Source organism: Amia ocellicauda, chromosome 6, assembly GCF_036373705.1.
Source record: "Amia ocellicauda isolate fAmiCal2 chromosome 6, fAmiCal2.hap1, whole genome shotgun sequence".
Taxonomy (NCBI): Eukaryota; Metazoa; Chordata; class Actinopteri; order Amiiformes; family Amiidae; genus Amia; species Amia ocellicauda.
Window position 1 is genome coordinate 10,093,996 of NC_089855.1, and position 16,746 is coordinate 10,110,741.

The following is a 16,746-nucleotide window of genomic DNA, read 5'->3' on the forward strand; positions in this document are numbered from 1 at the left end:
CTAGAAGGGTTTTTATTTTCTTTGCAACAAAAAGAATCACAATACCATCCCTAACTGCTATTCTGAAGATTTATAATAACTTCATACCATAGCCAACTACCATGAATTGATTGTCTTGTTAATTAAATTGATGCAAACTGGAGCATGTTGTACAGAACCAAGACCTACTTTTTGCTAGTGCTGCTTTTTATTGAAAAGTCTTCTACATCTGAACTAATCGTACAGTGGAAATAGTTGTGAGGATTTATAAAAAAAAAAAAATCCTTTCAAACATGAACATTTTTGCCACATAAGGAAAAGGTAGGAAGTGTCGTATGCAACACTCCTGAATATCAATTTAATGTGCCTTGTCATACAATATAAATTAAGCATTACTAAACTGAGCTTTGAAGAAATATTAAAAAAATGACAATATAATAATACAATTTGATATTGCGTAGTTTTTAGTAATTGGTTAAATGCTTGTTATACATCTATAAAAATGTGTGTTAATAATGCCTTGCTGTTTTGCCTTTTGCAATGTAAACAACAAACTTCAAGTGTGAATGCTATCAGCTGTCCTGTAAATTGAAAAAAACTGAAATCTCAAACGTCTTATTTTTCTCTCTAAATAGAAATTCACTTGCTCCTGTCATCAAGCAAAAGAATCTGGAATCAGCAAATCATTGTACATGTTTTTAGAATAATTGTTTCTAAAAGCACACAAGTGTCAGCTGATGCAAAGTGTGTATTCAAGCACCAAAATGCAAAACAACTTCATTATATATAAATGTCAACAGACATACTAACGTAGCTATACCAGCAGTCACATGTTGCCTTATCAACTGGGTTAGCCTTTGAATACAGTCAATATTGGATGATTATACAGATTTTATCCATTCAGTAGTATTTTATTAGAAAACAAAGAAGAACAGAGTTTATTTTATTTTACAATAAGTACATGTAAGTAACCTTTGATCTTATTAAATACATTAAAATATCAATCCAGACATACATCTTTATGAAAACTAAATAAATTATTCCTGTATTGTGCTGCAGTCACACAACTGATAAGCATATATCCGTGTTCTCTAACTGCCCTTAGGCATATGAACCATTACAGCAGATGTAAAAATTACCGAAGTACCTGAGTTTTTGCTTTGAGTTCCTCGAGGTAAATGAAGGCGAAACATACAGGCTTGGCAGACTATTTAAGCAGCCCAACCCTCTAACTTCTGGCATTATTTCAATTCAATGTTTTTTTTTAAAGCTGGAAAACATCTTAAAATAAATAACCAGGATTAATATTGCACCATACAAGCTTAAGCTGTTCCCATTCTCAGCTGTGTGAAGCTCAGCTAAACAGCATTATTTGCCTATATTTGCTTACTGGGATTAGTGAGTGAAAGGAAGCTTCGACGCTGGCCACAGCAGAGAATAAACAGAGCCTGTCCTGCAGTAGAACTAGGCTGCAGAAAGTACAGGTGAAATTCCGACAAGGCGTTCTAGTATGACAGAGAGTGGCAACAACCAAACCCAGCGTCTATGCGTTCATCTGGGCATGGAGGCACATTGGCCAGATCATTATATGCGTGGGAATTCATCTGTTTTTTAATTTACAGCTTACGCTTTAGCAACTAGAATCTGTAATTTATTTTAAACACACCCTCACGCACGATTGAGGTTCATTAAAAATAAATAAAGGGTGAAATACATTCTAACAAATGCATTTTAGGATCTGCAGTAAACTTCCCACATTTAGAATTGTCAAGTGTCCCATTTTCATATGAATCATCAAGGAGAGGATTGCTAGGATGAAGACCTAGTCTTCCTTGATTGGGGCTTTCACGCCTTTCCCATTGAGGCTGGCATCCTGGAAGACCTGCAGGAGGAAGACGCCCACAGCCACGGTGGTGAACCCACACAGCATGCCCAGGCCGTCCACGGCGCCCACCATCCCCCACTCCCGGAACAGGACGGCCGAGGCCAGGATGACCGTGCTGGTGAAGGTCACGTAGTAAATGGCGGCGAACGTGTTGGAGTCGAAGCGCTCCAGGGCTCTGTTGATGAAGGTGAACTGCAGGAGGACACTGACTCCCAGGGTCGCCAGCAGCCCCAGGAACAGGTACAGCGCTCTGCTGCTGGAGGAGCCCCCGCCAAACACGTCCTGCACCACCAGTCCCAGGCCCTTGCTGCTTGGCACGGTGAAACTGCCCAGCAGGGAGCAGATGCTGATGTAGACCATGATGTTGGAGGCTCCGTAGGCCGGGGCCAGCCAGAAGATCAGCACGAGGAGCAGCAGGAGAACCACCAAGAGGTAGGACAAGAACACTGCAACAGGGAAAGACAATGGTCAGCAGTTGACATTTAGAGTGTACACATTTTTCCATGCACAAGTACAAGCAAGCGACTAAAATAAGTTCTACACCTATAATAGGAGACATCACCTTTGACTCTGCTGAGGCCTCACATACCTGGATCTCCCAGCTTTTCCTCGAGCTCTGCCCTGGAGGTCACATGGTCTGACTTTGGGGCGTGAATAATTAACACCACAGAGCCTATACAGCTTAACAAGCACCCCAGCTTTCCCAGAAGATTAAGGTTTTCCTGCAGTATATAGGAAGCCAAGAGAGACCTGAAACAGAAGAAAGTAGCTGTATTAAAGAGCACCTTATCTAAAGGGGCAGTGGAATGAGAGCTCTCATGAACACAGCAGCACAAAGCACTTCTTGTTCTTAAATTAAAAACTCCTACACTCAAGGCTTAGTCTCGTATTAATTCAAAGACCAAGGTGATGTCTGAAACAACTATACACAAAAGTACAGCACAATCGAAATGTAGGCATCGTATAACTCTCCCTCCCTCCCTCCTCCCCCATAGACACACTACTGCGTATTGTCCTCTGTTTTCCCAGAACCCGGCTCTTCAAGGTCAATGCTTAAGATTAAGGTTTTGACTATGGAAAATTGGTTCTTGCAAATATGCTGACTTTATAAGTCCGTATCTGTAAAACTAATAAATATAAAAGGCTGTTTTTGCTTCCTTTACACATCTCCTCAAGAGCTTGTCTGTGAGATTTATATATAATTTTTTTATGAGGTATTAACCTTGAGTTTCAGGGCAAAGCAAGTTACACTCTACACTACTGTGTGTCTGTGACAGTACTGGACTAGATTTGTTATCACAGCCTCCATAACTCAAATGTTCACTTTTGTGTTCCCTATAGAGATGTTAATCAGACCTCAGTAAAGAAGGAAATACCCTTTGGACGGTTTATCTGAGGATTGCTAACGTCATGAATAATTATGAGAAGCACAGGTTGTAATTAGAGGGGAAAAAAAGGCATGTTTTAATTTGACATCAAGTCGGTAGTTGATATACTGAATACTGATGCATTCTCAGAAATGTGCAGAAGTGGAACAAATTGCAAGACTAAACTCTGAAGACAGGTTGGCAAAGAGGGGCTTGTTCAAAACGGTCCTGAATTAGCAAACACATTACTGAAATGCACACAAGTATCCGACTCACCCAAAAGGCACACCAAGAGCTCCAAGTGGCGTAACCAAGACAGCAGGAGCTGCATTATATGCCAAGAAATTCCCTATCTGACCCAGGATCACTGTTTAGACAAAGGAAGTTGAGGCTTGTGAATAATGGGCCTTAGCTTACATCCTCTTGAGTCTACAGCACATGTTCCAGACAGAACAACAGCAATGGAAAGAAAAACTGAATGAAAAAAAACCTATATGCATTTCATATTTTCACTTCTGTGTGGCATTTTTATTTCTTAATGGCAGTTTAATGGCTCTTAATTCTGTAAGGCAATGCACTTGAGATGGCACAATATGTACACCAAGCCCCCAGGCTATATAAATACAAATAACTGTGTCCAAATATTTCAAGACAAATGGGGCCAATAATCTCAAATTGATTTGTCAGAAGGACATTTTTGTGCTCTAGCCTGTATGAGCTGTAGTACACAAACATTATGCATCATTGTTTATTACACGAATCTATTCAGCTCTGCAATTTCATTTATAATGATCACAATACGGCGAATTTACAGCGACAGAAATGTTAAAAATGAGAAATAATGCAATTTTTGTGTAGGAATGATAATTACTACTATCATAATATGCAGCCTTTGAAAAATAATAGAAAACAGCAACATCTGAGAGAAAATCATTAAAGAATAAGCAACTTACTGGAGAGAGTCCCACTCCACCACATGTATTCAGTCAAATATGAGGCACCTAAGAAAGACAATAACAGTCCAATTTGCACCGAACATATACTGGAATATATATATACATATCAATCAAACTAATACAACGCATTGATGAAATATACATCAGTTTTAAACATGGGAAATGATCTCACACCCAAGCTGAGGTGTTTAAAATTGGAATAAAGCAGAATATAAGCCCTGGCAAGTTAGCTAGCACTGTATCCAATGAGAATGACGTGCAGCAACATTATTACCATTATTACACTGCTAGCACTGATATGGCTACATCACTCAATCGCAGGTACCTCTCTTCCGAGCCTGTAAAATGCCTTTTCTCTGCAACACAAACGTCGATCCATTGATTAAACTGGACACCACCGCTATACCTATACCAATACACAGCAACGGACTTTCTTTCAGCTCTAAAGTCATTTTAAAACTTGTCTTGTGGCATAACAGCCTTAATGTAACATCATGCCTTCCGCAAACAACCCAACGAACTGAAGTGTTAGAAAGATACCTAACGATCTAAAACATTGTCTGTTAGTTTACTTGACATAAATGTTCAATTCATTTCAATAACATCAGACACGACAAGAGGGACACTTCTGCACATTGGTGATGCGGAAGCGCTCTTTGGATTTCAAATGAAAACTCGATTGTTTTCTAATGAGCGCCCTCTGTTTGTGCTGGAGAGTAAATGCAGGATAATTTTTTCTCCCTGCTTTTGGAGAGTTTTTAAGGATTTTAAGTAGCTTTCTATGCTAAACGTGGTTTCTGAGTGTCATTAATATCCACCGATCAGCCATAACATTATGACCACCTGCCTAATAGTGTGTAGGTCCCCCTTTTGCCGCCAAAGCAGCCCTGACCCGTCGAGGCATGGACTCCACTAGACCTCTGAAGGTGTGTTGTGGTATCTGGCACCAAGACGTTAGCAGCAGATCCTTTAAGTCCTGTAAGTTGCGAGGTGGGGCCTCCATGGATCGGACTTGTTTGTCCAGCACATCCCACAGATGCTCGATTGGATTGAGATCTGGGGAATTTGGAGGCCAAGTCAACACCTTGAACTCATGATTCAACAGACCAGGCCACCTTCTTCCATTGCTCCGTGGTCCAGTTCTGATGCTCACGTGCCCATTGTAGGCGCTTTCGGCAGTGGACAGGGGTCAGCATGGGCACCCTGACTGGTCTGCGGCTACGCAGCCCCATACGCAACAAACTGCGATGCACTGTGTGTTCTGACACCTTTCTATCAGAACCAGCATTAACTTCTTCAGCAATTTGAGCTACAGTAGCTCGTCTGTTGGATCGGACCACACGGGCCAGCCTTCGCTCCCCACGTGCACCAGTGAGCCTTGGCCGCCCATGACCCTGTCGCCAGTTCACCGCTTTTCCTTCCTTGGACCACTTTTGATAGGTACTGACCACTGCAGACTGGGAACACCCCACAAGAGCTGCAGTTTTGGAGATGCTCTGACCCAGTCGTCTAGCCATCACAATTTGGCCCTTGTCAAAGTCGCTCAGATCCTTACGCTTTCCAATTTTTCCTGCTTCTAACACATCAACTTTGAGGATAAAATGTTCACTTGCTGCCTAATATATCCACCCACTGACAGGTGCCATGATAACGACATTATCAGTGTTATTCACTTCACCTGTCAGTGCTCATAATGCTATGGCTGATTGGTGTATTGTTAACCTATTATGAGTTCCATAGACTGATAGGCAACAACAATTTATTAAAGAAAGTGAGTCCAGAAAGTGCAAAACAAACATACACAAGGAATGCTCAGTGCAGAACACAACAGGAAATTGTAATTATTAAGAAAATAATGCGGGTTTGATTTATCCTAAGTAAGTGTTACCATCATGCAAATGTCAAACGACTTGACATGACTTGTCCTTGCACCTGACATCCCATTGTAGCATAAGCTCTCTTACACAACACTTCGTCCATTGTCTCGGTTGTAGGAACCAATAACATTTGAGGTCACAGGTGAGTAAAAACCCACTGTCTACTCTTTCAGAGGTCAGATGTTGTCAGACAGAAATATGATAAATAGAATATATTGCATAATTGGTGCATATGGAAATGAATGAATCACACATGTGTAAAGTATGGCAACTATAGAACAGAATATTAGATATGTTAAAGAGATTATAGTAAATAAAGGACTGTCCTGTCACACCAGATTCAAATAAAAATAAATTTGGTATTTGTAAACTCTTTTCTGGCTAAAACCATTTTAAGAAAGGGCTTATAAATAATTAAAATCATCATTACTATATGTATTATTGTATGATAGTATGCAGGTTAATATCAGTAAGGTGCTTGAGGAGCCCAACAAAAATATTTTAGTCTTTTAGTGCTTGACCACAGATAGTATGTAAGTTTCTATAACTATATGTAATTATTATTATTATTATTATTATTATTATTATTATTATTATTATTGATAATACAATGGAAATAGCCCCAATAGTAATTAAACTGTTACATCATAAACCCTCTATAATAGTCCAATAAGGAAAAGAACGTGTGGTAAAAGGCAGATTAAAAGTGTCATAAAAGAATAAGAAATGTAATACGAGACCATGGGCTGTGACACTTCTGTCCCCTGCAGGATTGGAGTGTGGTGCACTGTGATAAAAATACAGTATGGCATACTGTGGATAGCGTGGTGAAAATGTGGTAAGTTTTATCGTGGTAAAAGTATGGTTAAACATAAGAACATGAAAAACTAAGTGGTCCAAGGATTCTATCCATTCTATTTTTGAATGTTCCCAGACTAAGTGCAGACTAATAATAATGTCTGGTTAAGGGCATCTGATAGAAAAATAAGGAAAATGCGTTTGCTAAATGCTTAATAACACAGTAATAAATGTATTGCATGAGCTCCTGTTATAGAGAACTGCACTTACTTGAAAGTACCACCTGGTGGCGCTATAACTCGAGGAAAAATGAATGTGCGATGTGTAGGTAAAGCCGCAGCAGTACCTGTGCTGTGGTCCACACAGCCCCCTTTACACAAAACATGATAACGCAAGCTATGTAAGCCTCTGACACTGAAAGTCGGGTAAATGCGCGCTGTGACGCGGCTGTTTGTTTTTGATTTTTGGACAATTCCTGAATCGGCGGTTAGTGACGTGAGGCATGAAGAGCCAGGGATTCAAGAGCACAACGGAGCACGAACAAGAGCAATATACAAGACATTGTTATATCAAATCCAGCTTTCAATAATTATATACTTCCTTAAATCAGTATTTTAGTATTGAAGTCAGTATCAGTATTCAATACAGGTGCACACACACGTGCTTTGCCTGGGCTAGGGCAAACAAATTAAAATCATTTCGGCAGCACGCACAAATGATTGCTATGATGCATTTTAATTATTTTAACAAATCGGGACATTATTTAATATATTGGTAAAAATAACATCAAAGCACTCTGGCCCTTTAAAAGTGCGCTCGCACCCTGTGCCGAGTCTACCAACCTTCATAAGAGCCCGCCCCCTAACTTTGTTCCCCGCTGACGTCATCGGCGTCACGGCTCCAACCCCTTGGCCCGCACGGCTGTCAATCACGGTCCAACATGGATGGGGATAGCCTGCTGCAGAGCTGGTGACGGGAGAGACGGACGCGGAATCAGCCGAATTGAACAGGTATGGACGGCGAGCCCGTACGGCAGAGCGGCTCTAGTCTCAGGACAACAGCCTTGCGTTGCTGGCAGCGATCCTGTCGGGGGCGCTGAGACCGTGCAAGGGCTTCGTCCTGCCGGGCAAAGTGTGGCGGTGATGCCCTACACACTGACTGCAGCAGCAGCAGCAGCATCAACGGCGGTCCGGCAGTCGGTGACAATGCTAAAATACAGGCAGTGTTCAGTGTGCGGGTAGCCGACCCTCGCAGCGGTGCCTGATCCACCTCTAAGGCCGAGGCCCTGCGCCTGGTCCGCGGCCCCATCCTCTCGTTGTGTCTCGACAACCATATGCGACCGTCCTGTTGGGCATCAGTTGCTGTTATTATTATTAGCAGACGCGACATCTTGCCGTGCTGGGTGAAGTGCTCCCGAAGCACCTGCGCGATAAGCACATGAGGTACACATTGGGCATGGTTATGCAGGTGACTTCTTACTGGGATATCAACACACTGTACCAGCCGTATCTTGAGGAATATGCATGTGTATTCCCGGGTTAAAAAAGTGAAATTGAATCTCAAAGTGCTGCCATCGCAATATTTTAGCTGTCATTAGTTGTGTTTTTAATATTAAATGTGGGGAAATAACGATTTCAATGGTTTTTAATGGTACGCTTGTCAAAAATACAAATTGCATGTATTGTATGTGATTCTGTAGTAAAGAGGCACCAATATATGTTCACACACGTTGTTATTTCATGAAGGTGTGTATTGTGTGATGTGCTGTAATGCTGTTTCTCTGTGTGGACAGGGATTGGCTGCTTTTGCAGCCAGGAGAGAGACCAGGGGAAGATGCCTTTTCCATCCTTCTCCCTGAATGCCCAGTCGAGGTTTGACTCCAAATGGCTGAAGGTAGATTTGCAGGTAAGGAGATGTGAAGCAGATGCTCTCTCTCTCTCTCTCTCTCTCTCTCTCTCTCTCTCTCTCTCTCTCTCTCTCTCTCTCTCTCTCTCTCTCTCTCTCTCTCTCTCTCTCTCTCTCTCTCTCTCTCTCTCTCTCTCTCTCTCTCTCTCTCTCTCTCTCTCTCTCTCTCTCTCTCTCTCTCTCTCTCTCTCTCATGTTTCATAAAGCCTGCTTCCACATTTTACATTAGCATTCAGTCTCAATTTCTGAAAGTAATTTTATGGGATGACCTCATTTTGAATATCAAGACATTGATACCCAGGGGCAGTCATTGGCTATGCAAAAAAAGTTTTTATTCCATCATTCTATCTTCCTTACAAATCTTCAGATACAATAACACACAATACCAGGTGGAGATCAAAGCTCCTTTACAGTAAAATATGGGACTCATTTGGGCTATTATGGTACTGTACCTTTAATTTCTAATTACAGTGTATTGTTTAGCCTCATGGTGGCTGCTGAGTACAGCTGTCATGTTTCTTAGTAATTGTTCGAAAGAGCTACTGACAGGCTCTGATGTCGGGTTTCCTGTGCACTGTGACATCAGGAATATTTAGGCAATGATACAGTGTTTTTATTTACCATTCTGTCTTTATATAAGACGACATTTGTCTTTATCCAATATAAATTATATAATGCTTTGGCTAATTAGATTTCTGACCCTTAATCAGTGTCATGGTATTACTCAGTACTGACCTATTCAGGCTACTCACTGCATCTTAAGATAAAATTATCTAGATTTAATATGTAGCCAGTACTGCAAATCAATCCAATAAACTATAATTCTCTTCACTAATGTTTTTTTTTTAATAATTATTCATTATAATCAATTGTAGATTTAATTGTGATTGTCAGCATGCATTAAAAGGATCTGGCAGGTTTCTTGCCTTTTGCTATAGATGTGATTCCTTTGCTCATATATTTCGGGGGTAAATCCAATGTCATTTGTGAATGTGATCTGCTTTGTTAGGGTGTATTTCTACTCAGTATCTCCGTAATAACATGTTCTGGGTTGCAGTGTCGGTGTTTAAATCTAGCTTTATGTTGGAAAGTAATATTTAGTTTCCGGTCCAGGTTGCAGCGAGTGGCGGTACAGTTCTGGCTGGTTATGCACATAGAGATCCCCTGAGTTGGGGTGTGATGATCAGAGTCCTGCCCTCCTAAGCTCAGTAACTTGGCAACTTCAGCCTAGCATCATCGGGTGATAAAGGAAATGGGGCTAAATTGGAGCTGGGAGGGGCACTCCTCGCGTTCACACTGGCTGTTGCTTGTGAGATGACATTGGCTGTTCAAATAGGATAACAAGAAAAAAATAGAGAGGCTTATATACCATGTACTCTGTTAAAAATTGGGAAAAAAAATATATAACGAATTAATGCATGCCAGCAAAATATTTTTTTACCACTTCCTAAAACGAATTGATGTGTTATAGATCCAGACAGAAAGTGACCTTCAGATAAAGGGTTTATTTTATCTTTTATCTTAAGGAGGAAGGTATCTTCTGTCATTTTAACGCGTTATTTCAGTATGCAGTCCATCGTTTGTTTTAATATTGATTCTGATGGAGCCAGAGCAAAAAGCAATGTGTTGTGCTATGGTGGAGATATGACTGATAAATGTGGATCAACCAGGCCAGCGAGTATGAAAACCCTGAAAGCTCATAACTATCACTGGCTAGGCACATGGATATTTGTTATCAGTTACCAAATTCCCATCTATTCCCTGCATTTAGCCACTACCAAGACAATCATCTTACCTGCTGTACTGATGAAACTTATAACAAGTACTTGCTGCTGTGCTGTGAACACTAGCTGAAGTTCAGATGATTAATGGGCAGGCCATTTCCTCTCTTAATGGCTCAGATGATGCTCATGTAGTTTTATAAGCTTCACAGGGCAAGACTGTTACTTAAATTTTCCTGGGAGAACATTTACTGGGAAATTTACATATCATCAAATGTAGGCCTGTGTGTTTTTTGAATGGTTTCATCTCATTCATAGTGATGTATAACTGTTTTGGCAAATACTGTGATGAATAATGAAATAAACCAAGTTATATAAAGAATGCATGGAAACAGGATGCTGAATAAATAATGAAGAGATCTGCAGTCTCATTTCATGAGCTGTTGCACAAGGCTTTGCTATTTTGAAGATTTTGGAAAGGTTATTTTGAGAAGACACTTGCTTAAGATGGAGTTAAGTCTTAAAAACATATCCTAGCGTCTCCGCTTAATGCAGTGTTAATAGTTTGCTTATGAAACAGGCTGACATTGTGGATAATTGCAGTGCTGACATTGAGTTGATAAGTGACCTGTTATTGGTGTTTGTTAAGGAAGGATTTGAGTCTGGCAAGTTTTAAAATAAGTGAAATTAATCAAATTAAGCAGTGGGTTTCAGCCTCTGTTGTGTATTCATGAAGGGATTGCACGTCTAAACCACCTCATATCGGTAAGGCGTCCTGATGTATTCTGCTTCATTTCCTCGTTTGATCAAGTCCTGAATGTATACAGTGTGCTATTGGAGAGGTGCCGCTGTAGAAATGATCAGGCCCACAGCAGTTGGCTTCTGAATATTTAGAAAGGCACGGTAAGGCAATTTCCTGTTTTCTTTTTAGGCAGCTTCAGTGCTACAGCTTCCATTGTGCGATCTGTCTGCCCTGGAGCAGTCATTGAAGAATTTCTCTACATAGCGCTCAGACCTGATCGATCTTATCTTTTATTAGAATTGTTAGATAATTAATAATTAAAGATTAATCATATTGCACGGTTGTTTGTTTTCAGTCGACGCTGAAGATTCATCTGCTATTTACTACTCGTTTTAATGCCTGCAATCCATTTCCTAAATGCTGTTGAAAGTGTATTGCCCCAGTCAGCTGCTCTGTGTGTATTGCAGAATATCGCATGTATGTTTGCTTTGAAAGATATTTGACCCTGGTATTGCTTAAGGATTACGGTGCATGCTTGTAGCCATAATTAGAATGGTCTCAATGGTGTCTAGCAAAACATGTGTCTTGCAGGGTTACCAAGAAGTGTAGGATGTTTGCTGTCACATGTAATTTGTCATTTCAACATCTCGGATAGAAATCCTAGAACATACACATTCCAAAGATTTCAAATCTGCTGCAGCAATTGAGTTCGTACATTTTAAACCCCTGAAGCTGTACTGGTGGATCAGAGCACCAGGAGTGTGGTGTGTTACTCATAATATAGCAGCACATGAGGTCATAGGAGAAAGTGAAAATGAAGGATTGTTTACACAGACATGGGGAAGTTATTTCACATCTCTTTTGTCCCCCTTTGACAGCTGGCAAGGATAAAGCTTGCAGAAAACCCTGACCTCACACTAGATGTGTCTGTATCATTCCACTTCCTACCTTATCACTAAACTGTAGGAGTCTTATTTTTAAGATTTTAATCTATTTCATATAAACGTTCCTGACACTGACTTGGAAGGGAACAGTTTCCCCTTAAAGAAAACGCAAATCTGTCCTCCCTGTCTAGGCTACGGGCAAGAGAAGCTCCACACCAGGGGTAGGATAGTAATTTATCGGCACTACCTTCCTGGGATGAGTTGGTGCTGACCTGGGAAAATTTCACCTACTAGAAAAGAATGGACTACAAAACGGTTCAATGGCTTGTTGCTGTGCCTGATGCTATGATTGTCCTAGGCAGAACTAGGATACTATTTGTAAACTGACATGTGATTATCTAGAAATAAAATGCAGGCAAACCTCTCCACTTTCAGTACATTGTGTAAACTGTACTGAGCCAAACATCTACAAAAAAAGAAAAAAAAAGTTCACTCCCTGTTCCACTCTGATATATATATTTATGATTAGTTTCCTGGAATAGCTCTCGTTTTCTCCACTGCAAATCAACACAGAAAGCTGTCTTGCTATTGATGTCATATTCAGCTCTTAATATATTCTGTGTTAGAGAGACTACTATTTTAATTGTACTGGACCTTGTACAGTGTTAAAGGATACTGGTTTATTTAAACTAAATATCCTAAATATATAACCCATTATATATTAGGTTTAATTTTGCCATCTGGTAGTTCGATAGACATTACATGTAATGCTGTTTTTTGGTTGAACTTACCCTTCTTGGGTAAGGTAAGATGCAATAAAGGTGATTTTATTTTTTAAATTTATTTCTTACTCCCAGTGTATGTACTATATAGGGGCTCATGTCCATTTAAGTAAATTATAAACTTTCCCAATACAAATGTGTATTAATTTTACTCAGACACTAATTAATTTTTTTCTAAAAATGAAAAAGTAAAAAAAAAAAACAATACTCAGTGTGTGACAGAGACAGGGATTTTATTATCTGTTATCATTTATTTTTTGTGCATTAGCTCTTAGCCATTTTCTGAAATGTGGTTTATCCTTGAGATGCTCAAGGAGATGTTCGTTTTGTCCTGCAGCGTGCGTTCTCCCCAGACGGGCTGTGCGAGCTGTGGAACGAGATGGTAAAAGATGAAGAAATTACCTCTAATGGAGAGGAATCTGCACAACCAGGTCAGCCCCATGATATTTCTCCACCCCCCCACCCAACACACACACGCACACACACACACACACGCACACTTGAAATGGGTTGTTGTATGTTGGTTGAGCAGTACTGGTGTCTAAAGACTGAGACAACTCCTCTATCTGTAGGTTAAATGCACCAATATGAACTCAAGTGTTAAGTCTTTGCTGAAGAGTTCACCTTTACATATCCTGCCACACTTTATTTGATATTGAGGTTAATTATATTGATTTGAATTCTTTGCTGTCTTATTAAAATTCAAACTGTGGGGCTTAAAAATGTTACTCTCGCAACAGGAATTGAGACAAGCTGCATGTCAAAGGATTTTAACAACTATTTACAATGAAATGCCATTGGCTATTGCATCAACACATTATATAATTCAATTCTGTTTACACAATTTTGCAAATGGTTTGAACGATTGCATACACATGCGATAAGGTTTTGACTCCAGGCGGCTCCTTTGAAGGATATTTGCTTTCTGTTTTTCCAGATCTGGTGAAATTGAAAAGGCTCACAGATGAAATTGCCTTTTTGTAGAACAGAGGCATCCTGTAATATTCAGCAGGATTGCCATTTACAAAGAAAAACTTGTAGAACTGGAAGATAATTGTATTGGGTTATTTGTGTTCTAGTAGCCTGCCTTGTATGAAAGAACACTATCAACAGAGCTGGCTTAAAACAGAATGAGGGGGAAGAGGTCTCCCATATCTCCTGATTACCTGTTCGACCACACTACACAACTACAGTTTACCAGTGTGATTTTCTTAGGAACGATCTGTGTGCAATAGGCGTATTTCTGCTTTGATTTATTTTATTGCACTCTTCGAATCCCGGCTACTGTATGTCCTCGTGTTTTCCTCCATATACAGTACCAGTTGATACCTCCCTTGTGGGGAACAGTATTCTTGGCACTGAGTAAACCTGGCTTGCTTGGTCTCTCCCAGAGGACAGTGCAGATTGCCTTGGCAGCCAGAAGAAGGATGAGTCCAACGACAAAGAGAAGAAAGAGGAGGAGGAGGCATCGACGTCTGTCCATCACTCCATCATCGAGACCTGGGACTGGGGCCGACAGCCTGGTATGTCATTCTCGGGGCCTAACATCTATAGTACCTTAAATTTTCCTTCTCCTGCAATGTGCTTTACCGTCAATGCCTTACAATATGATTAGATATGGGGCTTTAGAAGACCCAGCCTGGTGCTTATGTTGGTTTCCATATTAATGTGTATTAGTTGTGAAATGGAGAGAAGATGTATTGATTAAAATCCTGATGTCTGCATTACAAAAAAACAATTTTGATATTTTCACTGACGCCTTACATTAGCACTCAACAAGTGGAATTCTCTTTAATCTGTTTTGTTTCTAATTACTGTCAGAGTACTATAATCAACTATTGCAGTCAATGGTCTTTTTTCAGCAAGAACTTGGTAGAATAAATAGACACAATCTCGAGTTCCTTAAAACAGATTAATATATGTAGTTCTGAATTAATTTAGTTAATTATCCCAGTTGTTTTTATTTCATGCTTTCTTTAAGGGGCTTTAGGAGGGATTTTTTTGTGAAGGGTACTTGTGCACATTGCCAAATTATATTTCAAATGCTATAGATTTCACATTTAAATTGAGGCTTCTTTTAACCAAACAATGAAAAACCTTCAGAAGTTATGGATTTAGAATTGAGAACCTGAATATTTCATTTTATGAGTCTCAGTGGACTGTTAATGACAAATGGCTTGTAGGTCGTTAATGGAAGTCATCCAAGGCCCATAATTGTAGTTCTGAGTATTTAAAGATTTCTTTTTGTCTCAGAAATCTGTTGTCAATTGGATTTTTCCCTTATTTAATAACACACTTGCCCATCACACCTGACTGGAATTAAGTTTACTCAATTTCTGGATTCAATACTTCTGGGTTGTGTCCTCTGATGGTGGCTGACTGACTGACAAAGTTAGTTTTACTTGCTTGCTCAGGGAACACATTCAATGTGCTTAAAGTCAAGTTCCAGGAAAAGAAATTGACACGACTTTGCCACAGCTGAACTTTGTCACCTAGTATTTCTTTTGTGACCATTATTAGCACAGGCTGTCCGTATCCATGAAACACGGTCTAAAAATATCTCGTCAAAATATCCTTGGTTTAAGAAACCCATCCGTGCATTCCAAAAATAATGAGACGTTGTGCTATGTTTACAAGCAGAGTAAAACTATCACATGACCACATATACAACGAATCCATGTAAACATGTCAGCATGGAAACATATCCACCAGAAATGTAACTTCAGCATAAGCAAGCTATAGGAATGACTAATATGCCGTTTTTTATTTTTATTTTTCTGGCAAGTTGGAAAAAGACTTCTAGGTTTGTCCTTTTTTATATGTCCTTTTTGTCTCATTCCTCCTAATGGACAGGTTTTGGAGGGATCCTTTTCCATAATAACCCAAACCACTTCCTTCTTATAGCAAAGTGCTTCTTGAAAATATCAGCTGACATTAGAGCTGCAGTCAACAGAGTAATGTGCTTTAGAGAGCAATGGTGGCTATCCACTCACTGTTTGGTGGTATATTAAATAAAGAGAGGAATTAGATTTTATGGAATGTATTGCAAGGTCTATATAATGTTAGAAAAGAGAATCTCTCACGTTTAAATTCCAATTAGTGTCATTCTTGCACAGTTACACTAAAATTTCCCAATCCCAGTTCAATGGCACACAGTAATTTGATTTGACACACAGAAATGGCTTTGAAGATCACCGTTATTCTTCCCACCCGGACCCCCCCGCCCCACCGTTCATTGTCACCAGCTGCCCAGATGCTCCGGCACTTTAGTACTCAGGGCCAGTCACTGCTTTGTGTTGCTCTGTTGTTCATCTTTTCAATACTCCTCCTACTTGGTTTCCCACAACGCCCTTCTATGTGTTGCAGCTGTTTTCTTTTTCTCATTGTGCCGATACAAGCCTTTCTTTCAATCTGATTTGTCAGAGCATACAGTTAAAGTGGTTTCTATTTTAAAATAGAACTGTGTTCTTCATACCTGCTTGCAAAAGTAACACTAACGTTACTGCGATTAATTAGCATGCTGCATCCGAACATTGAGATACAAAAATAATAATTTAAAAAAGCTTTGTAAAACACATGGAGAAGATCTCTGAACTGTATATTTGGATTATTGAAGTGTAACTGTTACAGGTGTGGGCTGCAGGAATAGGTTTGCTTTTGCTCTTTGTGGTTTTAACTGAAGCTGCAGTCATATTGGCACTAATACCTTGAGGTTAGGTTAAAAACAGAAAATAATGGGACCCTATGAATTACTGTCCCCTAAATATGGACAAGGCAACTTTCTATAGGACGCTCGCTAAACAGCTCCCCCATGTACAAGCTCCCCCGGTGCCCAGTGTTTCTCTCTGCT

At 40.0% G+C, this 16,746-nt stretch overlaps 2 protein-coding genes across 6 annotated transcripts in view; one reads left to right on the forward strand and one right to left on the reverse strand.

Annotated features, from left to right (window-relative positions):
- Positions 1–869: 869 nt before the first annotated feature.
- Positions 870–4,833, reverse strand: nipa1 (NIPA magnesium transporter 1). Its single transcript, XM_066706083.1, has 5 exons — positions 4,513–4,833; positions 4,185–4,232; positions 3,508–3,598; positions 2,454–2,614; positions 870–2,310 (listed from the first exon to the last, which is right to left on the reverse strand). Exons 1-5 carry the CDS (start codon positions 4,637–4,639, stop codon positions 1,802–1,804), a joined length of 936 nt encoding a protein of 311 aa, XP_066562180.1. The 5' UTR covers positions 4,640–4,833; the 3' UTR covers positions 870–1,801.
- Positions 4,834–7,739: 2,906 nt separating this feature from the next.
- Positions 7,740–16,746, forward strand: part of herc2 (HECT and RLD domain containing E3 ubiquitin protein ligase 2) — a 62,230-nt gene continuing 53,223 nt past the window's right edge. For all 5 annotated transcript variants that reach the window (XM_066706085.1, XM_066706086.1, XM_066706087.1 and 2 more), the window contains exons 1-4: positions 7,740–7,872; positions 8,655–8,767; positions 13,234–13,327; positions 14,288–14,419. In XM_066706085.1, coding sequence (XP_066562182.1) covers positions 8,696–8,767; positions 13,234–13,327; positions 14,288–14,419 — 298 coding nt within the window. In that variant the 5' untranslated portion in view covers positions 7,740–7,872; positions 8,655–8,695. The remainder of the gene's footprint in view (positions 7,873–8,654; positions 8,768–13,233; positions 13,328–14,287; positions 14,420–16,746) is intronic.